The following is a 24,983-nucleotide window of genomic DNA, read 5'->3' as shown; positions in this document are numbered from 1 at the left end:
TGCCGGCTGGCGTCACTCAAGGGGCACTACTGCTCCTACAGTAAATATTTGTGTTTTCTCAACTGGTTGTGATGGTGAACGACTGAGACCGAAAAGAGAGGAATAAAACCACGAATATCGAAGTCTAGACACAATACTACGAGACGCGAGTAGGAATAAAGATTCAGCGCAAAATGGAGGAGCTCAAACACCAAGTAATGATAAACCAGTTCGTCTTGACAGCGGGTTGTGCTGCAGATCAGGCAAAGCAGCTTTTGCAAGCAGCACATTGGCAATTTGAGGTATGGGGTTAGCTACGATCAGTAGCGAGATGGCATGCTAATGTTTATGTTTGACTGCGTATGTGACAGACAGTAAATGTAGTTTTGACCGGGCAGCGAAATTTGGCCGAAATTCATGGCCGAAATTTGATGTTGCACAAGAACATTCGAAGAGAAAGATCAGTATCAACACTTAATAAACTCAACTTCTAACATGTATTTATTTGTATTTTTATCGAATTGTGCTATTGTATTTGTGCTTTATAAATATCCGTAGTATCCATTATGTAAGGCTGGAATGGGAAACGTTTACCCAGTCAATATCCAATTATAATTTACTCTAGCGATTAAATTAACCTGTTCCCATGCAGTGGTTAGGCGAGGCTAGAAAATGCAATTATGCAATGAAGACAACCGTTCGTTTGTTTTGACTGCGCATGATTGTTTAGTCTGCACAGAAAAGTGAAATAGATTTTTCACATCACGTTTGATTCAGCTCCATTGTTTATGTGCTGAATGTTTTTGTAAACACACTGTAATTACATAAATCTCTAAACAACATGGATTTATATTGATTTATAAAAAATAAAAAATACATGTTCTGTGTTCTATGTATTAGAGTCTAAATAGAATTGATCAAATTATATTTTATTTTTGTTTTAGACTGCCCTCAGTGCCTTTTTTCAAGAAACGAATATTCCATACGGTCACCATCATCAAATGGTGAGTATGGGCTACGTATCGGAATGCAGTCCACTCTTCACCTTAATCTTTTTTTAATATGATGGTGTCATTTATTTTTAACAGTGTCAATAGTAGTATAGTAGAACTTCTCTTAGTTAATTAATTACTTAGAAAACGATAATTATGATGTAGCAACAATAACAAAGCACATGTCGGCCATGTTGCGTAGTTGGGGGCTCTGTAAACAGAGGCATGCTTGCAGCAGCAGTCACGTTCTTTTCAGCCAGCACAGGCTGTGTTCGATCAGAACGTTGGTGATCATGGAATGGACAGAGGAAAGTTGCAGATGGATTCGAAGAATATGTCGGTGATATGTGGACTGCGTAGTGGTGGATACACGTGAACGGATTTCACATTCTGTGTGCCACAAACACCATATATTGTATCATAGTCGGATAAATGGAGACACCAGGTAATGTCATTTCCCAGAAAAGGACAGCCAGTCCCTGCTGCTGTAGTTGTCTCCATTTGTCGGACTATGTTACATCATTATGTGTTGTTCTACGTGTATTACATGTGTAAAGCAATAGAGGAAACAACATCTCAAGCATAACATTGTCAGTCAGTCACTTGTTATGGTTTTGTAAGCACTACACTGCCCACTCAGTGGCACATAGGCCTTTGTGTTGAGCTGCATGTCATGGCAGGACCTAGCAACAGCTGCATTCTGGGACACACCATAGATGAGGATTTGGGGAAATGTTGATCAGTTTGGAGCTGAGCAGAAACCCATCGCTATGTTTGTCCAGATTCTCTCTTTGTCAGGTTAGGTTGTCACCACGCTAGTGGACATTTTAGTGTTCATGCTGCTGTGTCAATGCAATGATTGGTATCAGATATACGTTTTATTTGTGTGCATGGCATGATGCTTACAGTACAGTGTATTCATCCAACGCTGTTTATTTAAACTGGAGAATATGGTGTTTTACCTGAAGCTTTTGTGATTGAAAATACAACACTGTAGGAGTGATTCAACCAAGACCTGATGACATCTATTAGCTGTGCAGAAACAATACTTCTACCTTCCAACCTTTTTTTAGCCTATATGTGTGTCACCTGAAATGACTTTTTTTATTTAGTAAGTCAACATTCACGCAGATATAGGTGAACCTGGGTCGTACACTTGTATTTGTGTACAGTAGCCTGTATCATATCAGTAGGGGGGATTTCATATCCATAGACACAGAATAATGAACCTCCGTCTCAATACTGAACAGTTGGCTCTGTGTCTGTGTGTGTGTGGTATTCTTCTTCATGACAGGCTGCAGCCATTGCCAACTGGAGCCTGTATGTGTGGCTTGGCTATAGAGACTTAATCCACTTTGCTCCAGTCTTTCCTCTGACTGACACACTTTATAGTGATTGACAGACCTGATGGATACAGCTAAAGCGCCGTAAAGGAAACCGGCATAAACCAGGTCCTGAGCAACTGTTCTGAACATTAACCATGTCAATGCTCTACAGTGCAATACACATGAATATAAATCTACCCCTAACATGAATGGTAAGATACTTAGCTATGTGTTTGTATGTAGTGTTCTAATGTATGCTAACCTCTTGTCCTCAAGCAGGTGGGATTTCTCTATTCTATGCTCATGAATTCACATAAATGTTTATCCTCAGTATAATGAGATGATGACTGTTCCAGAGTATACTATAAAATATTATCTTTATTAATTCTGACTTTCCTTTAGCTAAGTCTAAATAGTATTTACCCTAGCATCAACACATTCTACCAATGAGCTTTTTCCAGCTGGAGATTGATCACCAATTAAATATGGACTGGTCCCAGTAGCGGCATGCAGCAGCCCCTGTCTCTTCTTGCATAATGTTGTGAAAGGTGGGAGATTTAGCCTAACTTAAGCTTTTTATTATTTTTTCAGCAGCTATTGCAAAGCTAGAGGAGTGCCGTGCCCTTTCCCTGGCACAACATAAACAAACGTTAAGCTTTGCACAGACACAGATTTGATGGGTGTGTGTTTGTGTGTGTGTTTGTACACAATCTTTTTTCAGAGAGCATAACAGGCTTCAAATTAGTCGTGTTTATTGGATAGAATACTAATGAAGCATCCTCTGTTTGACAACACAAAGACTAATGGGCGTGAAGCAGACCCTTTACTGTGGACTTCAGTTCTGTGAGCCTGTTACTGATGTAAGGGGCTTAGTTAAAGCCTGTAGTTAAAGTGAGACTTAGCCTAGCCGTGGTGGAGTTAGGAGCCTACTACTCAGTGAGGAGCTTAGGACCGAAGTAGCCTTTCTGGTACAGATCTAGGATCAGCTTTCCCTCCCTAAATCCTAACCTTAACCATCAGATGGACTAGAGACCTATAGACCTTTCAAATCAGTGGCGAGGGGAAATGTATTCCTAAACTCCTGCCGGCTGCCTGGGTAGATTCCCTCCCTACCCTCCACCCTGCTGCCCTGCCCCTCCCTACTCTCTTCCCTGCTCCGCCTGCCCCCACCCCCTTCCCTCCACTCTGCCCCTCCCTGCCCCCCACTCACTCCCCCAGCCCCTCCCTACTCTCTTCCCTGCTCCGCCTGCCCCTCCCTACCCTCCAGCCTCATGTTCCCCCTACCCTCCACTCTGCTCCTCCAGTCCCTCCCTACTCTCTTCCCTGCTCCGCCTGCCCCTCCTTACCCTCCACTCTGCCCCCCCCCCCCGCCCTTCCCCCCCCTCCCTACCCCCCACTCACTCCCCCAGCCCCTCCCTACTCTCTTCCCTGCTCCGCCTGCCCCTCCCTACCCTCCAGCCTCATGTTCCCCCTACCCTCCACTCTGCTCCTCCAGTCCCTCCCTACTCTCTTCCCTGCTCCGCCTGCCCCTCCTTACCCTCCACTCTGCCCCCCCCCCCCCGCCCTTCCCTGTACTCCTCTCCGCCCTCGCCCCTTCCTGTCCCTCCTGACCCAGCGGTCCTCAGAGGCTAGCCTATGCTCAGCCATGTTTAGGTTTTCCTCTTTGTTGTGTCTGCTCGGCTCTCCCCTCCGCGGTTTCCCTCTCCACACACTATCTGCCCATACAAACAGTGCCACCGCAACACATTCCAATAGGAAGCCAGACTCCGGCTGTTCCAAATGGACTCTTTCAGAGCAGCAGGGGCCAGCTAGGCTGCAGACACAGAGCTAACTATCTGGCTATGTTTTGGGCCTAGACCGAGGTCACACTGCACCTCTATGAGGGTGTGAGCTGGGGGACTTTCTGAATAGACAGAGGTCACACAGCACCTCTATGAGGGTGTGAGCTGGGGGACTTTCTGAATAGGAGGTGGTGAAACCACCCACTCTTTGAAGTGTGTGCGTGTGCGTGTGTGTGTGTGTGTGTTGTTGACTGGCGGCTTTGCTGGAGAGTGGAACTGAAAGTAACTTCTCTTATCTCTATCTGGGCCTTACAGCTGTAGTAAAGTGAATGGAGCATCACGTGACCTGGGAGAAGGAAGTGGGCTGACTTTCACTACAGCACATGTGACTGATCACTAACCTAGAGAACCAGCTACAGTAACAACCAGGAAATACAGTTTATAAAGCCTAGACTGATACAATATGCCTGTAGATTTGACTAATTTCATGTCACTATTGTATTATCAAAACCAGGGGATGTGACTCACTCCAACACAAATATACAGTTTGTGGATATGGATGTCATTGTTCATTCATGTCTGGTGTGATATTGTAGGTCTAGATGATCAATGAACAAACCATTAGACTCCATGTGTCGTCTTGTGGTCCAATGAACCACTCTTTACAATGCTGGCATTCACAGTAGCTGGCTAGCTGTCGTCTGGATACGCTGACGTAGTCAAGAAAGGATTGGACAGCAGAGTAAGTTAACAAGAGTAGTTGAACATTTGTTTCCTGGAACTATGAATACTCTGATGTTGGGTGGGAGAGAGGGATGGGGGTGGGAGAGAGGGATGGGATGGAGGAGGGGTGGGAGAGGGATGGGTAGGGGGTGGGCTGGGGAGAGAGGGAGGGGGGGGGAGAGGGGGGAGAGAGGGATGGGTAGGGGGTGGGATGGGGAGAGAGGAGGGAGAGGGGGGAGGGGTGGGAAAGAGAGGAGTAGGGGAAAGATGGGGGAGGAGGGAGAGAGATGGGGAGAGGGGGAGGGGCGGTGGGGAGAGAGGGATGAGGAGGGAGAGATGGGGGAGAGAGAGATGGGCGGTGGGGAGGGGGGTGGGAGGGAGAGAGAGATGGGGAGTAGTTTCTGGTAACTAAACTTGTGATTTTGTTTCTGGTTGGGGCTAAAAAGACTGTTAGAAGAACTCTGATTAGCTGACACACACAAACAAACACACTCTTTCACACACGTACATTGTAATTGTCACGATCGTCTTGCGGTGAGAGAGAGGACCAAAACGCAGCGTGTGAAAAATACATTCTCTTTCATTAGAGACGAGAGAAACACGAAACGAACACTTATAACAAAACTAAACAAAACAAAACAACAAACGACCGTGAAGCTACAAACGTAAGTGCAATACAAAAGCTACAAACGTTCTACATAGACAATTACCCACAAAACCCAATGCCTATGGCTGCCTTAAATATGGCTCTCAATCAGAGACAATGAACCACAGCTGCCTCTAATTGAGAACCAATCTAGGCAGCCATAGACATACAAACAGACAAGACACTGACCCATTCAACATACAAACCCCTAGACAATCCAAAAACACATACATTCCCCATGTCACACCCTGACCTAACTAAAATAATAAAGAAAACAAAGAATACTAAGGCCAGGGCGTGACAGTAATGTTGTAACATTGTGGTATTATACATTTTGTATTGTAGAAATATTGTGGTATAGAGTAGTGTGTAATAATGTGTTGTATTGTAGATATGTTGTGGTAGAGTAGTGTGTAATAATGTGTTGTATTGTAGATATGTTGTGGTAGAGTAGTGTGTAATAATGTGTTGTATTGTAGATATGTTGTGGTAGAGTAGTGTGTAATAATGTGTTGTATTGTAGATACAGTGGGGAGAACAAGTATTTGATACACTGCCGATTTTTCAGGTTTTCCTACTTACAAAGCATGTAGAGGTCTGTAATTTTTATCATAGGTACACTTCAACTGTGAGAGACGGAATCTAAAACAAAAATCCAGAAAATCACATTGTATGATTTTTAAGTAATTAATTTGCATTTTATTGCATGACATAAGTATTTGATCACCTACCAACCAGTAAGAATTCCGGCTCTCACAGACCTGTTAGTTTTTCTTTAAGAAGCCCTCCTGTTCTCCACTCATTACCTGTATTAACTGCACCTGTTTGAACTCGTTACCTGTATGAAAGACACCTGTCCACACACTCAATCAAACAGACTCCAACCTCTCCACAATGGCCAAGACCAGAGAGCTGTGTAAGGACATCAGGGATAAATTGTAGACCTGTACTAGGCTGGGATGGGCTACAGGACAATAGCCAAGCAGCTTGGTGAGAAGGCAACAACTGTTGGCACAATTATTAGAAAATGGAAGAAGTTCAAGATGACGGTCAATCACCCTCGGTCTGGGGCTCCATGCAAGATCTCACCTCGTGGGGCATCAATGATCATGAGGAAGGTGAGGGATCAGCCCAGAACTACACGGCAGGACCTGGTCAATGACCTGAAGAGAGCTGGGACCACAGTCTCAAAGAAAACCATTAGTAACACACTACGCCGTCATGGATTAAAATCCTGCAGCGCACGCAAGGTCCCCCTGCTCAAGCCAGCGCATGTCCAGGCCCGTCTGAAGTTTGCCAATGACCATCTGGATGATCCAGAGGAGGAATGGGAGAAGGTCATGTGGTCTGATGAGACAAAAATAGAGCTTTTTGCTCTAAACTCCACTCGCCGTGTTTGGAGGAATAGAAGGATGAGTACAACCCCAAGAACACCATCCCAACCGTGAAGCATGGAGGTGGAAACATCATTCTTTGGGGATGCTTTTCTGCAAAGGGGACAGGACGACTGCACCGTATTGAGGGGAGGATGGATGGGGCCATGTATCGCGAGATCTTGACCAACAACCTCCTTCCCTCAGTAAGAGCATTGAAGATGGGTCGTGGCTGGGTCTTCCAGCATGACAACGACCCGAAACACACAGCCAGGGCAACTAAGGAGTGGCTCCGTAAGAAGCATCTCAAGGTCCTGGAGTGGCCTAGCCAGTCTCCAGACCTGAACCCAATAGAAAATCTTTGGAGGGAGCCGAAAGTCCGTATTGCCCAGCGACAGCCCCGTAAACCTGAAGGATCTGGAGAAGGTCTGTATGGAGGAGTGGGCCAAAATCCCTGCTGCAGTGTGTGCAAACCTGGTCAAGAACTACAGGAAATGTATGATCTCTGTAATTGCACACAAAGGTTTCTGTAGGAAATATTAAGTTCTGCTTTTCTGATGTATCAAATACTTATGTCATGCAATAAAATGCTAATTATTTACTTAAAAATCATACAATGTGATTTTCTGGATTTTTGTTTTAGATTCCGTCTCTCACAGTTGAAGTGTACCTATGATAAAAAATTACAGACCTCTACATGCTTTGTAAGTAGGAAAACTTGCAAAATTGGCAGTGTATCAAATACTTGTTCTCCCCACTGTATGTGGTGGTAGAGTAGTGTGTAATAATGTGTTGTATTGTAGATATGTTGTGGTAGAGTAGTGGTGTAATAATGTGTTGTATTGTAGATATGTGGTGGTAGAGTAGTGTGTAATAATGTGTTGTATTGTAGATATGTGGTGGTAGAGTAGTGTGTAATAATGTGTTGTATTGTAGATATGTTGTGGTAGAGTAGTGGTGTAATAATGTGTTGTATTGTAGATATGTGGTGGTAGAGTAGTGTGTAATAATGTGTTGTATTGTAGATGTGTTGTGGTAGAGTAGTGTGTAATAATGTGTTGTATTGTAGATATGTTGTGGTAGAGTAGTGGTGTAATAATGTGTTGTATTGTAGATATGTTGTGGTAGAGTAGTGTGTAATAATGTGTTGTATTGTAGATGTGTTGTGGTAGAGTAGTGTGTAATAATGTGTTGTATTGTAGATATGTTGTGGTAGAGTAGTGTGTAATAATGTGTTGTATTGTAGATATGTTGTGATAGAGTAGTGTGTAATAATGTGTTGTATTGTAGATATGTTGTGGTAGAGTAGTGTGTAATAATGTGTTGTATTGTAGATATGTTGTGGTAGAGTAGTGTGTAATAATGTGTTGTATTGTAGATATGTGGTGGTAGAGTAGTGTGTAATAATGTGTTGTATTGTAGATATGTGGTGGTAGAGTAGTGTGTAATAATGTGTTGTATTGTAGATATGTTGTGGTAGAGTAGTGTGTAATAATGTGTTGTATTGTAGATATGTTGTGGTAGAGTAGTGTGTAATTGCCTTCATCTTGTTTGGACCACAGGAAGAATAGCTGCTGCCTTGGCAGGAAGTAATGCGTATCCTTAATAAATACAAATACACGCACACATTTATTTTGAAGTCTCCATTAGGCTATAACTGGTCATGTTTTAGATGGGAAGATATTTATAATCACAGTCATAAATGACAACATGGCTGACTGACTGCACTTTTGCAATGGCTGCTAGGAGAGAAATGGTCCTATCCCTCTCTGTCTGACTGGCCCTGGACAATGACCATGATCTGTTCATCACGAGGGCAGAGGGAGGGAGGGAAGAAGGGAGAGAAAAGAGAGGAGAGTAGTGAGGCAATATGGAAGGGAGGAAAATAAAGTCAGAGTATTGGTTTTCCAGCAGGGTAGAATAGGGTAATAACAGGGTAATGATGATGAAGTATTTGGAGACGAGAGATGATTCTCCTCAGTTACTAACACAGATCATCTTCGTGTCTGTGGCAGTCTGCCTGGCTGGTGAAAAAAGTTCCACTTTGTCTCTGGATAAATACCATTGGAATGAACTGAAATCCACTGTATGTTTCCCGTATTGAGAAAGACAGGTGTGTGTGGGTGCATGACTGTGTGTATCTGCGTGTGTATTTTTGCTCGTAGTTCCAAGTTTACCATCTGTTCAGGCCACGCAGAGTGTATAGTATTTCCCTGTGTGGTGTGTGTGGGGTGTCACAGTACCAGGCAGGCTTGTCCTGAGCTCAGTATGTTCCAGCGTGCTGTTCTGCATGTTTCCACGAGCAACACTACCCAGAACACTGGACCTGGCTATCCACACACACACACAGGTACAACACACACACACAGGTACAACACACACACAGGTACAGTCGTGGCCAAACGTTTTGATAATGGCACAAATATTAATTTTCACAAAGTCTGCTGCCTCAGTTTGTATGATGGCAATTTGCATATACTCCAGAATGTTATGAAGAGTGATCAGATGAATTGCAATTAATTGCAAAGTCCCTCTTTGCCATGCAAATGAACTGAATCCCCCAAAAACATTTCCACTGCATTTCAGCCCTGCCACAAAAGGACCAGCTGACATCATGTCAGTGATGCTCTCGTTAACACGGGTGTGAGTGTTGACGAGGACAAGGCTGGAGATCACTCTGTCATGCTGATTGAGTTGGAATAACAGACTGGAAGCTTCAAAAGGAGGGTGGTGCTTGGAATCATTGTTCTTCCTCTGTCAATCATGGTTACCTGCAAGGAAACACGTGCCGTCATCATTGCTTTGCACAAAAAGGGCTCCACAGGCAAGGATATTGCTGCCAGTAAGATTGCACCTAAATCAACCATTTATCGGATCATCAAGAACTTCAAGGAGAGCGGTTCAATTGTTGTGAAGAAGGCTTCAGGGCACCCAAGAAAGTCCAGCAAGCGCCAGGACCGTCTCCTAAAATTGATTCAGCTGCGGGATCGGGGCACCAACAGTACAGAGCTTGCTCAGGAATGGCAGCAGGCAGGTGTGAGTGCATCTGCACGCACAGTGAGGCGAAGACTTTTGGAGGATGGACTGGTGTCAAGAAGGGCAGCAAAGAAGCCACTTTTCTTTAGGAAAAACATCAGGGACAGACTGACATTCTGCAAAAGGTACAGGGATTGGACTGCTGAGGACTGGGGTAAAGTCATTTTCTCTGATTAATCCCCTTTCCGATTGTTTGAGGCATCCGGAAAAAAAGCTTGTCCTGAGAAGACAAGGTGAGCGCTACCTTCAGTCCTGTGTCATGCCAACAGTAAAGCATCCTGAGACCATTCATGTGTGGGGTTGCTTCTCAGCCAAGGGAGTGGGCTCACTCACAATTTTTCCTAAGAACACAGCCATGAATAAAGAATGGTACCAACACATCCTCCGAGAGCAACTTCTCCCAACCATCCAGGAACAGTTTGGTGACAAACAATGCCTTTTCCAGCATGATGGAGCACCTTGCCATAAGGCAAAAGTGATAACTAAGTGGCTCGGGGAACAAAACATTTATATTTTGGGTCCATGGCCAGGAAACTCCCCAGACCTTAATCCCATTGAGAACTTGTAGTCAATCCTCAAGAGGCGGGTGGACAAACAAAAACCCACAAATTCTGACTAACCAAGCATTGATTATGCAAGAATGAGCTGCCATCAGTCAGGATGTGGCCCAGAAGTTAATTGACAGCATGCCAGGGCGGATTGCAGAGGTCTTGAAAAAGAAGGGTCCACACTGCAAATATTGACTCTTTGCATCAACTTCATGTAACATACACACACACACACACAGGTACAGTGCACACACACACAGGTACAGCGAACACACACACACACAGGTACAGCACACACACACACACACACACCACACACACACACCACACACACACACACACACACACACACACACACACACACACACACACACACACACACACACACACACACACACACACACACAGGTACAACACACACACACACACACACACACACACACACACAGGTACAGCACACACACATACACACTAGAGGTCGACCGATTAATCGGAATGGCCAATTATTAGGGCCGATTTCAAGTTTTCAAACAATCTGTAATCGGCATTTTTGGACACCGATCATGGCCGATTACATTGCACTCCACGAGGAGACTGCGTGGCAGGCTGGCTACCTGTTATGCGAGTGCAGCAAGGAGGTAAGGTGCTAGCTAGCATTAAATGTATCTTATAAAAAAACAATAAATCTTAACATAATCACTAGTTAACTACACATGGTTGATGATACTACTAGTTCATCTAGCTTGTCCTGCGTTGCATATAATCGATCTGGTGCCTGTTAATTTATCATTGAATCATAGCCTACTTCGCCAAACTGGTGATTTAACAAGTGCATTCGTGAAAAAAGCACTGTCGTTGCACCAATGTGTACCTAACTATAAACATCAACGCCTTTCTTAAAATCAATACACAAGTATATATTTTTAAACCTGCATATTTAGTTAATATTGCCTGCTAACATGAATTTCTTTTAACTAGGGAAATTGTGTCACTTCTCTTGCGTTCTGTGCAACAGAGTCAGGGTATATGCAGCAGTTTGGGCCGCCTGGCTCGTTGCGAACTGTGAAGACTATTTCTTCCTAACAAAGACAGCCAACTTCGTCAAACGGGGATCGTTTAACAAAAGCGCATTTGCCAAAAAAGCATAATCGTTGCACGAATGTACCTAACCGTAAACATCAATGCCTTTCTTAAAATCAATACACAGACGTATATATTTTTAAACCTGCATATTTAGTTAAAAGAAATTCATGTTAGCAGGCAATATTAAACTAGGGAAATTGTGTCACTTCTCTTGCGTTCAGTGCACCCCAGAGTCAGGGTATATGCAACAGTTTGTGCCGCCTGGCTCGTTGCGAACTAATTTGCCAGAATTTTACGTAATTATGACATAACATTGAAGGTTGTGCAATGTAACAGGAATATTTAGGTTTATGGATGCCATCCGTTAGATAAAATACGGAACAGTTCCGTATTTCACGTTTTTATTTTCAAAATGATAGTTTCCGGATTTGACCATATTAATGACCTAAGGCTCGTATTTCTGTGTGTTATTATGTTATAATTAAGTCTATGATTTGATATTTGATAGAGCAGTCTGACTGAGCGGTGGTAGGCAGCAGCAGGCTCGTAAGCATTCATTCAAACAGCACTTTTGTGCCAGCAAAAGTAGCTCTTCGCAATGCTTCAAGCATTGCGCTGTTTATGACATCAAGCCTATCAACTCCCGAGATTAGGCTGGTGTAACCGATGTGAAATGGCTAGCTAGTTAGCGGGGTGCGCGCTAATAGCGTTTCAAACTTCACTCGCTCTGAGACTTGGAGTAGTTGTTCCCCTTGCTCTGCGGCTTTTGTGGAGCGATGGGTAACGATGCTTCGAGGGTGGCTGTTGTCGATGTGTTCCTGGTTCCAGCCCAGGTAGGGGCGAGGAGAGGGACGGAAGCTATACTGTTACACTGGCAATACTAAAGCACCTATAAGAACATCCAATAGTCAAAGGTATATGAAATACAAATGGTATAGAGAGAAAAAGTCCTATATTTCCTATAATAACTACAACCTAAAACTTCTTACCTGGGAATATTGAAGACTCATGTTAAAAGGAACCACCAGCTTTCATATGTTCTCATGTTCTGAGCAAGGAACTTAAACGTTAGCTTTTTTACATGGCACATATTGCACTTTTACTTTCTTCTCCAACACTTTGTTTTTGCATTATTTAAACCAAATTGAACATGTTTCATTATTTATTTGAGGCTAAATTGATTTTATTGATGTATTATATTAAGTTAAAATAAGTGTTCATTCAGTATTGTTGTAATTGTCATTATTACAAATAAATAAGTAATAATAAAAAAATCGGCCTATTAATCGGTATCGGCTTTTTTGATCCTCCAATAATCGGTATCGGCGTTGAAAAATCATAATCGGTCGACCTCTAATACACACACATACAGGCACAGTACACACACACAGGCACAGTACACACCCACACACACACAGGTACAACACACACACACAGGTACAGCACACACACACACACACAGGCACAGCATGCACACACACACACACACACACAGGCACAGTACACACACACAGACACACGTACACGCACGCACGCTTTGGTTTCACACCCACACACTCGACTTTGTCTCAACTGATAACTGTGAGTGTTGTTCCGCTTGTACACTACATGACAAAAAGTATGTGGACACCTGCTCGTCAAACATTTCATTCCACTCTTCTGGGAAGGATTTCCACTAGATGTTGGAACATTGCTGCGGGGACTTGCTTCCATTCAGCCACAAGAGCATTAGTGAGGTCGGCACTTATGTTGGGAGATTAGGCCTGGCTTGCAGTCGGCGTTCCAATTCATCCCAAAGATGTTCAATGGGGTTGGAGTCAGGGCTCTGCAGGCTCATCAAGTTCTTCCACACCGATCTCGACAAACCATTTCTGTATGGACTCGCTTTGTGTACGGGGGCATTGTCATGCTGAAACAGGAAAGGGCCTTCCCCAAACTGTTGCCACAAAGTTGGAAGCACAGAATTGTCTAGAATGTCATTGTATGCTGTAGTGTTAAGATGTCCCTTCACTGGAACTAAGGGGCCTTCCCCAAACCATGAAAACCACCATGACCATTATTCCTACTCCACCAAGCTTTACAGTTGGCACTATGCATTGGGACAGGTAGCATTCTCCTGGCATCTGCCAAACCCAGATTCGTCCGTCGAACTGCCAGATGGTGAAGCGTGATTCATCACTCCAGAGAACGCGTTTCCACTGCTCCAGAGTTCAATGGCGGTGAGCTTTACACCACTCCAGCCAGCACTTGGCATTGCACATGGTGATCTTATGCATGTGTGCGTGGCTGCTCGGTCACGGAAACCCATTTCATGATGCTCCTGACGAACAGTTCTTGTGCTGACGTTGCTTCCAGAGGCAGTTTGGTAGTGAGTGTTGTAACAGAGGACAGACCATTTTTACATGCTACGCGCTTCAACACTCGGTGGTCTTGTTCTGTGAGCTTGTGTGGCCTACCACTTTGCGGCTGAGCCGTTGTTGCTCCTACACGTTTCCACTTCACAATAACAATCACAGCAGCAAGATTTGTGACCTGTTGCCACAAGAAAAGGGCAACCCTCTGTCTCTCTTTCTGTCTCGGTCTCTCTCTGCCTCTTTGTCTCGGTCTCTGTCTTTGTCTCTCTGTCTCTCACTCTGTCAATCTCTTTCTCTCTCTGTCTCTCTTTCTCTCCGACAGTTCAACACTGCTGCCAGTCTGTGCATCATTATGCGTCTTATCAGGTTGCTTTACAGTGGAACACAGAGACTCATCAATTATTCCATTACCTACCATTTAATTATATTAACTAGCATATTATTATATTAATTACAGGACATCCTAGTCACCTAGCCCCAAGGGTCCCTGATAGTCAGAGGAAGCGTCCCAATAGTCTAAAGTTGATTGTTTTGCTTATCTCCTCTCCTGTATTTGCACAGACCTGAAAGGACTGGAGCTAGTCAGTCACTTTCTCCCTCTGTCACAACACAGGTCGATGACTTTGGAACAGACCTCCTCATTGGACAGAATGGATTTTGAAAACAATCCTGCACAATTCTACGTTATGCTCCGGTACATTCCACATTCAACCAGTTAAGACAGGTGCAGCTTTTTCATGGCTCTCGCAAAAAACTGTAAATACTTCCCTACCCTGTTTATTGAGCAAGGGACGTCATTGGACAGGGATTCATGCCGCGTTTATGTGCTAGTCGGAACTAGGAAACTCTGACATTTTTGACTAACTGGTTGTAGTTATACACATGCTGCGTTCAACCAGTTAGCAAGTCGGAAATCAGTTAGCAAATCAAATGAACACAACACTAGAGGAAATGTTGGTGGAGAGATGATGTTGGCGAAATAAAAATCAAATCAAATTTTATTGGTCACATACACATGGTTAGCAGATGTTAATGCGAGTGTAGCGAAATGCTTGTGCTTCTAGTTCCGACCATGCAGTATAATCTAACAAGTAATCTTAACAATAGAAAGTTACACCTAGAAACTGATCTAAGGTCAGTTATGTGTTTGGCCCACATAATGGTTAGCGTTAAGATTTGGGGAGGGTAAACTGATCCTAGATCATCTGTGCCTAAGGGCAACTTCTACCCAGCTCTTTGTGGTTCTCTAGTTAAACTCTCATGAGTCTGTCTGCAAGGGGTGACATGAAACAGCCACTGGAAGAAGAGACAGACAGAGACAACTAACATGTGGTTGAATAATATGCAGGGCTACAGCATTCATGTAAAAGTTTGAACCTCTCCAGGCTGGATAGTGATCGGGAGGAATATCTGCTCCCCTTACAAATTCAACACATGTTGCTCCCTGTAAACAGGGTTTTATTCAGGAATGTCGTCGGTCAGAGACATTAGTGAAGAGTGAGGACTGGGGCTTAAGCCTCACCACAGTGGAGGGCTGGTTGGACAGAGAGACAGAAAGGCATGTCTAGAGTGGTGCAGTGTGAAACGTCAGATTGGAGTCCACAGTAAACTTAATGACAGACGTCCTACACACAAAAAAATGATGGTTCCTCAAGGGTTCTTTGGGATTGGTGATGGTTCTACGTGGGTCAACCTTTGAGCTCTTCAATGGTTCTTTACAGTTCACAAAAGGGTTATTTGCTCTTTTAGTGATCACTCAAATGTAGGGCCGGCAGCTCATTAGCATATTTTGAGGTGTGGTTTGCTCACAGCTCTTTTTGTGCAACCCTGAGTGAGAGTGTCATTCCAGTTGATCTAATGTTGTGTAATGTCAGTACATATTAGTGATGGAAAATCCGGCTCTATTTGCGATTTCAGCTGTTTGACTGCTGCGAGAGAGATTTGCACAATAGGCTATCATTTGTGAAATGTAGCAGAAACTATTGGTTCTGGAGTTTGAGTGTTGAGCAGAGGCAGGCTGTGTATATTCTGGTTCTACAAAGCTGTGTCCATCCGTAACGTTCAATAATCAATTCATTCTTGCACCATGCAATAATTTCTCAGTTATTTCCCTTGTCTATGCTGCCTGCAGCGTGATCTATATTATTACATGATAGACAGTTGGTGGTCTGAGCACGTCTCCGTAGCCGCTGAACCAGAGGAGCACGTATTAATCCTGCTTTAGAATTTATTGCGGACAGGCGAGCCAGCAGATCAAACAAACTATTAAAATTAAAGAGTCACTCGGAAATACAAATCATGACTCACGAGTCAGTTAAAAAGAGTGCGAAATGCACACCACTACTGCATGTTATACTGTATATGACTATGGCCAGTGTCTTGTGAGAGACTCACTTATGGCCTTCTGTCATTTGAAAATGGTTGACTAAATCAGTCACTAGTTGTCCATTCTCCCCTCAGAGACCCCCAGCTGTTCTAGAGGTAGCTGACTTGATTCAACTTGTCAATAAACACATAATAACACCTATGGAATTTAACAATATAATATGGCTGACCAGAATAAAAAAAACATTATGGTTCTTCAAAAGGATTTTCAGATTGAGAAAGGTTATTTTATAGAACCGTTCTCCATAAAGGTTCTAGAAAGAACCATACAAACGTGTTCTATATAGCCCCAAAAGGGTTGTAGCCAGAGCGAAACCCTTTTTTGGTGCTGTATAGAACCTTTTATTAATGGTTCTTTATAGCATTTTAGTACAGGGTTCTTTATAGTACTATACAGGTTCCATTTAGAACCTTATCAGCATGGTTCTTTATATCAAAAAGGGTTCCACTATGGTTACAAGCCAAAGAACCCCTATCTGGTACAATTTAGCACCTTTATTTTTGTGTGTATCCATCACCACCAGATCTGTCTTCATCATAACAATGGGCCATCACCATCACAATGCCTCAGTGTTTGCCTATTTTAGAACACTCTCCTTCTAGAACAAATACACTCTCTCTCTAAATAATGGATGCTGTGGTCGGGAACATGCATTTCTCTTAGTGTGTACATGCATGCATTTATGCACCTTTCTCATTTCAAGTGCACATGCCCCCACTCATCCAATCGGATTTGATGCTTTGCCCTCACACACTGTCCCAGCACCCATTTCAGCATTACCTGGTTGTGTCCTTCACAGACAGACAGGTCCTAATTTTTATCTTCTGCCAGCCTGATCAAGCTACTATGGCTTTACAGCAGGCCGTAATGCTGTAGTCTGCAGTCTTCACAGCCCAGTGTGTGCTGCCTGGCTATGACTGAAAATAAACTGTACACAGACTATTCCTCTGAGCATGTGCTTCCTTCCAGCCTGGATAAACATCAGCACCCTGTCACTGACTGCAAGGTTGAGGACAGACAGACCCCTACAGACACTGACTGCAAGGTTGAGGACAGACAGACAGACCTCTACAGACACTGACTGCAAGGTTGAGGACAGACAGACCTCTACAGACACTGACTGCAAGGTTGAGGACAAACAGACCTCTACAGACACTGACTGCAAGGTTGAGGACAGACAGACATACCTCTACAGACACTGACTGCAAGGTTGAGGACAGACAGACAGACCTCTACAGCCACTGACTGCAAGGTTGAGGACAGACAGACAGACCTCTACAGCCACTGACTGCAAGGTTGAGGACAGACAGACAGACCTCTACAGCCACTGACTGCAAGGTTGAGGACAGACAGACAGACCTCTACAGCCACTGACTGCAAGGTTGAGGACAGACAGACAGACCTCTACAGACACTGACTGCAAGGTTGAGGACAGACAGACCTCTACAGACACTGACTGCAAGGTTGAGGACAGACAGACCTCTACAGACACTGACTGCAAGGTTGAGGACAGACAGACCTCTACAGACACTGACTGCAAGGTTGAGGACAGACAGACCTCTACAGACACTGACTGCAAGGTTGAGGACAGACAGACCTCTACAGACACTGACTGCAAGGTTGAGGACAGACAGACCTCTACAGACAAGGAGTGTGTTGCAGCCTCTACACTGAGCACCGGTCCGTTTCCCTATGGATCAATGTGTGTGTGTGTGTGTGTGTGTGTGTGTGTGTGTGTGTGTGTGTGTGTGTGTGTGTGTGTGTGTGTGTGTGTGTGTGTGTGTGTGTGTGTGTGTGTGTGTGTGTGTGTGTGTGTGTGTGTGTGTGTGTGTCTAGGAGTGAATGTATGTGAGTGAGAAGGGCAAATGTTATAAATCGATATAATGACCGCTTCAATCTAGTTGAAATCAGTAAAAAACTTATTTGGGGCTCCCAAGTGGCGCAATGGTTTAAGGCACTGCATTTCAGTGCAAAAACAACACTACAGTCCCTGGTTCAAATCCAGGCTGAATCACATCTGCCTGTGATTGGGAGTCCCATAGGGTGGCATGCAATGGCCCAGTGTTGTCTGGGTTTGGCTGGGGTAGGCTGTCATTGTAAATAAGAATTTGTTCTTCACTGGCTTGACAAGTTACATATAGGATAAATACAATTATTTCTTGGAGCAAAGATGTTTAGGGACCGGGGGGGGAAACAGGAAAGATTTTTCTGCGCAAAAAAGGAAATAGAAAGCTGTGAAAACGACTCAACATGTTTCTGATCAGATTTCAGTTGGGCTTGGATGCATATTTTATGTGGATGAAATACTATCAGCTTTTATGATGCTGATAAAGACAGCACCTCTACAGACGGTCCCTAACTGCACATTCACATTCCCTCAAGATGCTGATACAAAGAAATCATATATCCACTCCTGTTCCCAAGTCAACATTTTGCCTAGATTTTGGTGTATACTTTTACTGCACGAAAGGGTCTGCAGGAGTTAATATTAAGGCTATGTGAGAGGTTATAGGCCTATAGTCAGTGTCCAGATTTCAGTTTCCATTTAACCCATCTCAACAATAGACTACAGTTCGCTTGACATCCCATAGGCCTATCCCCGTCTTGTGACCGTGGAATTTGTATAGCGCCTCACAATCATCACCAAATCTTTCCCAAACATGACTTTTCTGGCCCTCGCTTCTCTTTTTTTTTCAATTCTCCATTTTGCAGCTTTTTGCCTCCGTGGATCGACGTTACCTTTTCTGACTGTTCCCAAAAGCAATTGGTGTGTAGGCTATTTGGCAGGAGTACAGTTAGGCCCTAAAGCTTAGGGTAATGCACTAATGCCAGCTAGCCTAAAGTAAAGAAAAACCTCAATGTAGCCTATAGATATAAATTGCACAACAATGATACATTTATGAATTTTTCAAGGTATTGTTTTCTCTTTACTCAACCCGCCCTTCATCCTCCCTAAACTGTGGGTTATGAGTCAACACGCGTATCACTATTTCAATACCTAAGTAGAGGAAATAGGGAGGAAGTAGAGGGGTTAACCAGGAAGTAGAGGGGGTAACCATGAAGGACAGGACGTTTCCTCTCGCTGCTGGGTGTCTGTGTGCATACATGGCATGTATTTTGTTATAGGCTAACAGTGTTGTGTAGACACAGTACTCGTGACCCATTCTCAAAATTAGCATTCATCGTCACAAGTTGGGCTATTCTAGTTTACCTCCTGTTCTGCCATTGGGAGTTGAAGGCTGTGTAACGTCTTGTTGTTGTAGTTCAGGAATAGACAGTAGCTCTATGGGGCTGCCTGTGTAACGTCTTGTTGTTGTAGTTCAGGAATAGACAGTAGCTCTATGGGGCTGCCTGTGTAACGTCTTGTTGTTGTAGTTCAGGAATAGACAGTAGCTCTATGGGGCTGCCTGTGTAACGTCTTGTTGTTGTAGTTCAGGAATAGACAGTAGCTCTATGGGGCTGCCTGTGTAACGTGTTGTTGTTGAGGTCAGGAATAGACAGTAGTCTATAATAATAATATCGATGTGGAGTAAAGGAAACTGGCCCTGGAACAACCAGGCCTCTGGGAGTGAGATGCTGTGTGTTGTTGCTACAACACTCTGAGGAGTGTGTTATGAAGACAGTGTTTACGCCTGCCTGGCCTGGCTCCTGAACTGCAGGGAGGTGATGGTTGGCTGGTGTTGTTTTTGGCAGGGTATGGGGTTGTACTGTAGATGTTGTGACATTGTCTTCACCCCCACCACTATCATCTTCACTGAAGGAGTTACTACCAGAGATGGCGCCGTGACAATGGGGAGGGAGGATGGGGAGGATGGGGGTTGGCAGAGAGATTTGTCAGTGTACTGCTAACAGGATGTGAGGTCGTGGAGAGGCTGGACCCAAACACAGGTTGTTAGGAACCGAACAGAGAAAGGGGTGGGAGGAATGTCGTCAGGATCCTCAGGGAGAGAGAGGACGGGATTCCCCTACATTCCTCTCTATTTTGGACTAACCATATACAGGCTTAGATACTGGCCTCCTCATCCTGGATGCAGTGATGGTGTGTAACATATAGTGATGGTGTGTAACATATAGGGATGGTGTGCAACATACAGTGACGGTGTGTAACATATAGGGATGGTGTGTAACATATAGTGATGGTGTGTAACATATAGGGATGGTGTGTAACATATAGTGATGGTGTGTAACATATAGGGATGGTGTGTAACATATAGGGATGGTGTGCAACATATAGTGATGGTGTGCAACATACAGTGACGGTGTGTAACATATAGGGATGGTGTGTAACATATAGGGATGGTGTGCAACATATAGGGATGGTGTGCAACATACAGTGACGGTGTGTAACATATAGGGATGGTGTGTAACATATAGGGATGGTGTGCAACATATAGGGATGGTGTGCAACATACAGTGATGGTGTGTAACATACATGTTACACACCATCACTGTATGTCACACACCATCACTATATGATATACAGTATTTACAAGAACAGTGTCAATAACAATATCAGTGATAGATGAGGTAGTTATATGCATACAATCAGGGGTAAAGTGGCTGAGCAGCAGGATAAAAAAAGAAATAGTAGCAACAACGTTTGGTGTGTGTTAGGAGCCGAACCACGCATGAACAAGGAAATCTATATTCGGAGAGCCTGTTTCTGTCCTGCCCTTGACTTTGATGCAGGGCATCTGATGTCCATAGCCTCTTTGTTGCAAAACTCCCTGATCTTCTCAAAAAGATAAGTTTGTGTAGCTGTGTCCAGTCCAGGTGGTGCTTGTACAGGCAGACCATCTATGGGAGGAAGGAGGTCAGCGTTGCGCTGCAGCTGAAACATGGTCCTGACTGAGTCCAATGCTCCTTGGTGACAACAACACCAGGCTTCAGAGCATCGAAGTTCTAAAACAGGAAATAACAAAAAGACATTACAACCTTGAACTACATTAATTCACCTCCCAGGTTTAGATAGGAAGAATAACCTCATACAATTCAATGAAAAATATATTCACCTGAAGAGCTGGTACTGCTTGAACCGTGGCAGCGACCTGAAGTACGGAGTCAGGTGTTGTTGCCAGCCATAGCTTTCCACCAGCACCGTACCATCCTCAGGTCCACATGTGTTTCCCCAGCTCTGTAGTTGGTGAAGAAATGGTGCATGCAGTTGATGACTGCGCTGCTGCCTTTGCTGGATGACAAGCCTTCATCAATCAAGTAGTTGACTTATTGTGGTATTCCTTCACAGCAGACACCAAACAAGCCACACTTGCAAGGAGTTAAAAAGTAGATGGGACTTGGCTGCATAGAGCCAGAAGGATAGTGCCCCTGCAAACAACAAAATAACATTAAGATAAGTTCATGAAAAGAAAATGTGAAGTAAAACTTAATACAATTTTTTTTATGCATCATTATCAGGTAAGTTTAACTTACCTACAAATGTGCAGAGCTGCAGAACTGCATACAGAAACATCATCTTGGAAAGTGGAAGTTGAAATAATAACACACAGCCCAACTACACGTACCTCTGGAAAATACAGAAATGATGTGATATCAATAAAAGTAATGACAATCATGTTGGAGGTCAATTAAATAATAAAGACGTGTTGTTTATGCTTTACATACCAAGGTGTAACCTGTGCTTGCTTGGTATTTTTGATGGGAGGCATTAGACCATTCTCCTTGTATGACTGGTGGAGGAGAGTCAGGCGTTTTCTACTGATGCTGAAAGACAAATTCCAGATACCCATGTTTTGGCATTATTATTCAATAGATAGCCGTAATCACCGTCAGACACACCTGGCTAACTTGATGGGTCATGTAATCATCTGGCAAAGTGGAGTCTTTTTTGTTCAGACATGCTAGCTAAACAATGGAGCATAATGCCAATCCATAGAGTACTAGCCATACAAACCGATTGTCATAGCTAGCTTGGCATTCTGAGATAACATTACTACACACAGATCATAGATGTAATGTTAGCTAGCGAGCCAGCCATCTAACTTCAGCTAGCTAGCTAACAGTAAGCTTTAACTTGGTATTTTGTTTATACATGAAGCTAGCTAGCTAAACAATGAACCATAATCACCAATCCATAGAGTACTAGCAATACAAACTGATTGTTGTAGCTAGCTAAAGTTAACCAAATAGGTTCAGACTGCAACCCCTTTCATTAAATAAGACGTCCTGTATCGTTTCCTTTTTGTTTGTACAGCTTGCTTGGCCCGTTGTTGTGTCAAGTCACTCTGGTTCACACTGACTGTGTGCAATGCCATGAGAATCATCTTAAACTTCATCCCCCACCCAAACTCTGACCATTTTACTCGCCCTAGCAGAGCTGGTTAGGCGGTTTTCATGTTCTCCAGAGTGTTGGTGACTGTAACTGTTCTCCTGGCAACAATTTAATTACGCTTTTTTGCCGTGTTTACTGACCACGGCCATATTCAACCGGTGTTGAGCGTGCGTAAATTCATCAGTTATTCTGCGCTCTGGCACACTCAGACGAGAGTGCTCTGAAACAGTTGTTTGCGTTGACATTCTATTCTATTTCTATTGAAATGGATAATTGCATAGTGGAGTCTTTTGTTAAGTTTTACTACGCAATAAAAAAAAATTAAAGCAGCGTTAGACAGGTTTCCTAGACATACTGACCAGCTCAAATAGACAGAAGCGTGCTATATGGCAGACCAATCCAAACTCTCGGCGTATGGGGTGACAGGTAGCCTAGTGGTTAGAGCGTTGGACTAGTAACCTCTCTCGTCTTTTTAAGTGGGAGAACTTGCACAATTGGTGGCTGACTAAATACTTTTTTGCCCCACTGTATACTCCTCCTTAATGCAACCGCTGTGTCAGATTTCAAAAAAGCTTTACGGAAAAAACACACCATGCAATAATCTGAGTACAGCGCTAAGCCACAAAAACAAGCCATACAGATACCCGCCATGTTGTGGAGTCAGTAAAAGTCAGAAATAGCGTTATAAATATTCACTTACCTTTGATGATCTTCATCAGAATGCACTCCCAGGAATCCCAGTTCCACAATAAATGTTTGTTTTGTTCGATAAAGTTCATCTTTATGTACCTCCTTTTTGTTAGCGCGTTTAGTTCACCAATCGAAATTCACAAGGCGCACGAAAGTCCAGACGAAAAGTCAAAAAAGTTCTATTACAGTTCGTAGAAACATGTCAAATGATGTATAGAATCAATCTTTAGGATGTTTTATCATAAATCTTCAATAATGTTTCAACCGGACAATTCCTTTGTCTTTAGAAATGAAAAGGAACAGAGCTCGCTCTCACGGCCGCGCGCCTGACTTAGCTCATGGCATTCTGCCAGACCCCTTAGTCAAACAGCTCTTATTCGCTCCCCCTTCACAGTAGAAGCCTGAAAGAAGGTTCTAAAGACTGTTGACATCTAGTGGAAGCCGTAGGAAGTGCAATATGACCCCATAGACACTGTATATTTGAAAGGCAAAGACTTGAAAAACTACAACCTCAGATTTCCCACTTCCTGGTTGGATTTGTCTCAGGTTTTCGCCTGCCATATGAGTTATGTTATACTCACAGACATCATTCAAACAATTTTAGAAACTTCAGAGTGTTTTCTATCCAAATCTACTAATAATATGCATATATTAGCTTCTGGGCCTGAGTAGCAGGCAGTTTACTCTGGACATGCTTTTCATCCGAACGTGAAAATGCTGCCCCCTATCCCAAACAGGTTAACAAACTAGGCTTGTAATTTAACAATTTTACTCATATTTACAGATGGCAGGTAGCCTAGTGGTTAGAGTGTTGGGCCAGTAACCGAAAGGTTACTAGATGGAATCCCTGAGCTGACAAGGTAAAAATCTGTTGTTCTACCCCTGAACAAGGCAGTTAACCCACTGTTCCCCAGTAGGCTGTTGTTGTAAATAAAAATGTGTCCTTAAGTAACTTGCCTAGATAAATAAAAATGAAGGCAATTGAAAATTCACAAGGCATTTCTGCCCAAAAAACTATTTTGATTTTAGAGTTCAAACGGCTCTCCTCTGAAGTATTGGCCATGATATACGCCTAGTTTCCTGAAACATGTCACACGTCACACACAGTGATGGTGTGTCACACACAGTGATGGTGTGTCACACACAGTGATGGTGTGTCACACACAGTGACGTTTATGAACAGTATGGGCTCCTCTTCTGTCCCTCTAACATCTCTGTCTCTCTCCTCCAGATGTGCACCCCAGCTAACACACCGGCCACCCCGCCCAACTTCCCTGACGCCCTTGCCATGTTCTCCCGGCTGAAGGCCTCAGAGAGCTTCACCACCAGCAGCCCCATGGCCTCCATGGCCACCTCTCCCCCTCCTCCACACGATTGCTGGGGCGTGCCACCGCCCCCCATGCCAATGAGCGGCCCACAGGGTCAGGGACTATGGATTCAGGGGGAGCCCCCCTCCCACCCCGCAGCCTGGCCCACGGGGGTCACCATTAACCCCCACACCCACCAACACCCGGCCACCGAACAGAAGGCGAGTGTGGCCATGGAGGCCGAGAGATGAGGGGCCAGGACTGGACGGCCCTGGGTGGCGGACGGGAGAGGGAGGGATTGGTGACGAGGAAAGGAAAGGTGAAGGTGTCTCTTTCCAATTGAGGATGGGAGGGTGGAGACAGAGACAGCTACATAAACCAAGCAAAACCAAGCAACTACATAATGTGGACATTTCAACAAGAGGTGGAGAAAATGATTCAAATAAGGAATCAAAAGTAAAACATTTAATG

General features: G+C 43.9%; 1 protein-coding gene across 1 annotated transcript; it reads left to right on the top strand.

The window, feature by feature from the left end:
• Nucleotides 1-38: 38 nt before the first annotated feature.
• Nucleotides 39-24,983, top strand: LOC139571331 (UBA-like domain-containing protein 1). Its single transcript, XM_071394116.1, has 3 exons — nt 39-281; nt 924-983; nt 24,437-24,983. Exons 1-3 carry the CDS (start codon nt 174-176, stop codon nt 24,761-24,763), a joined length of 495 nt encoding a protein of 164 aa, XP_071250217.1. The 5' UTR covers nt 39-173; the 3' UTR covers nt 24,764-24,983.

This window comes from Salvelinus alpinus, chromosome 3 (genome assembly GCF_045679555.1).
Source record: "Salvelinus alpinus chromosome 3, SLU_Salpinus.1, whole genome shotgun sequence".
In the NCBI taxonomy this organism is placed as follows: Eukaryota; Metazoa; Chordata; class Actinopteri; order Salmoniformes; family Salmonidae; genus Salvelinus; species Salvelinus alpinus.
The sequence above is the reverse complement of the archived record's forward strand: the minus strand, read 5'-3'. Positions and strand labels throughout refer to the sequence as shown.

Bases quoted from the DNA above. Each gene is read 5' to 3' on its own strand.
- LOC139571331 (XM_071394116.1), top strand. From the start codon at position 174: ATGGAGGAGCTCAAACACCAAGTAATGATAAACCAGTTCGTCTTGACA. The intron at 282-923 runs GTATGGGGTTAG...TTTTTGTTTTAG, and splicing joins CAGCACATTGGCAATTTGAG to ACTGCCCTCAGTGCCTTTTT. The intron at 984-24,436 runs GTGAGTATGGGC...TCTCTCCTCCAG, and splicing joins ACGGTCACCATCATCAAATG to ATGTGCACCCCAGCTAACAC.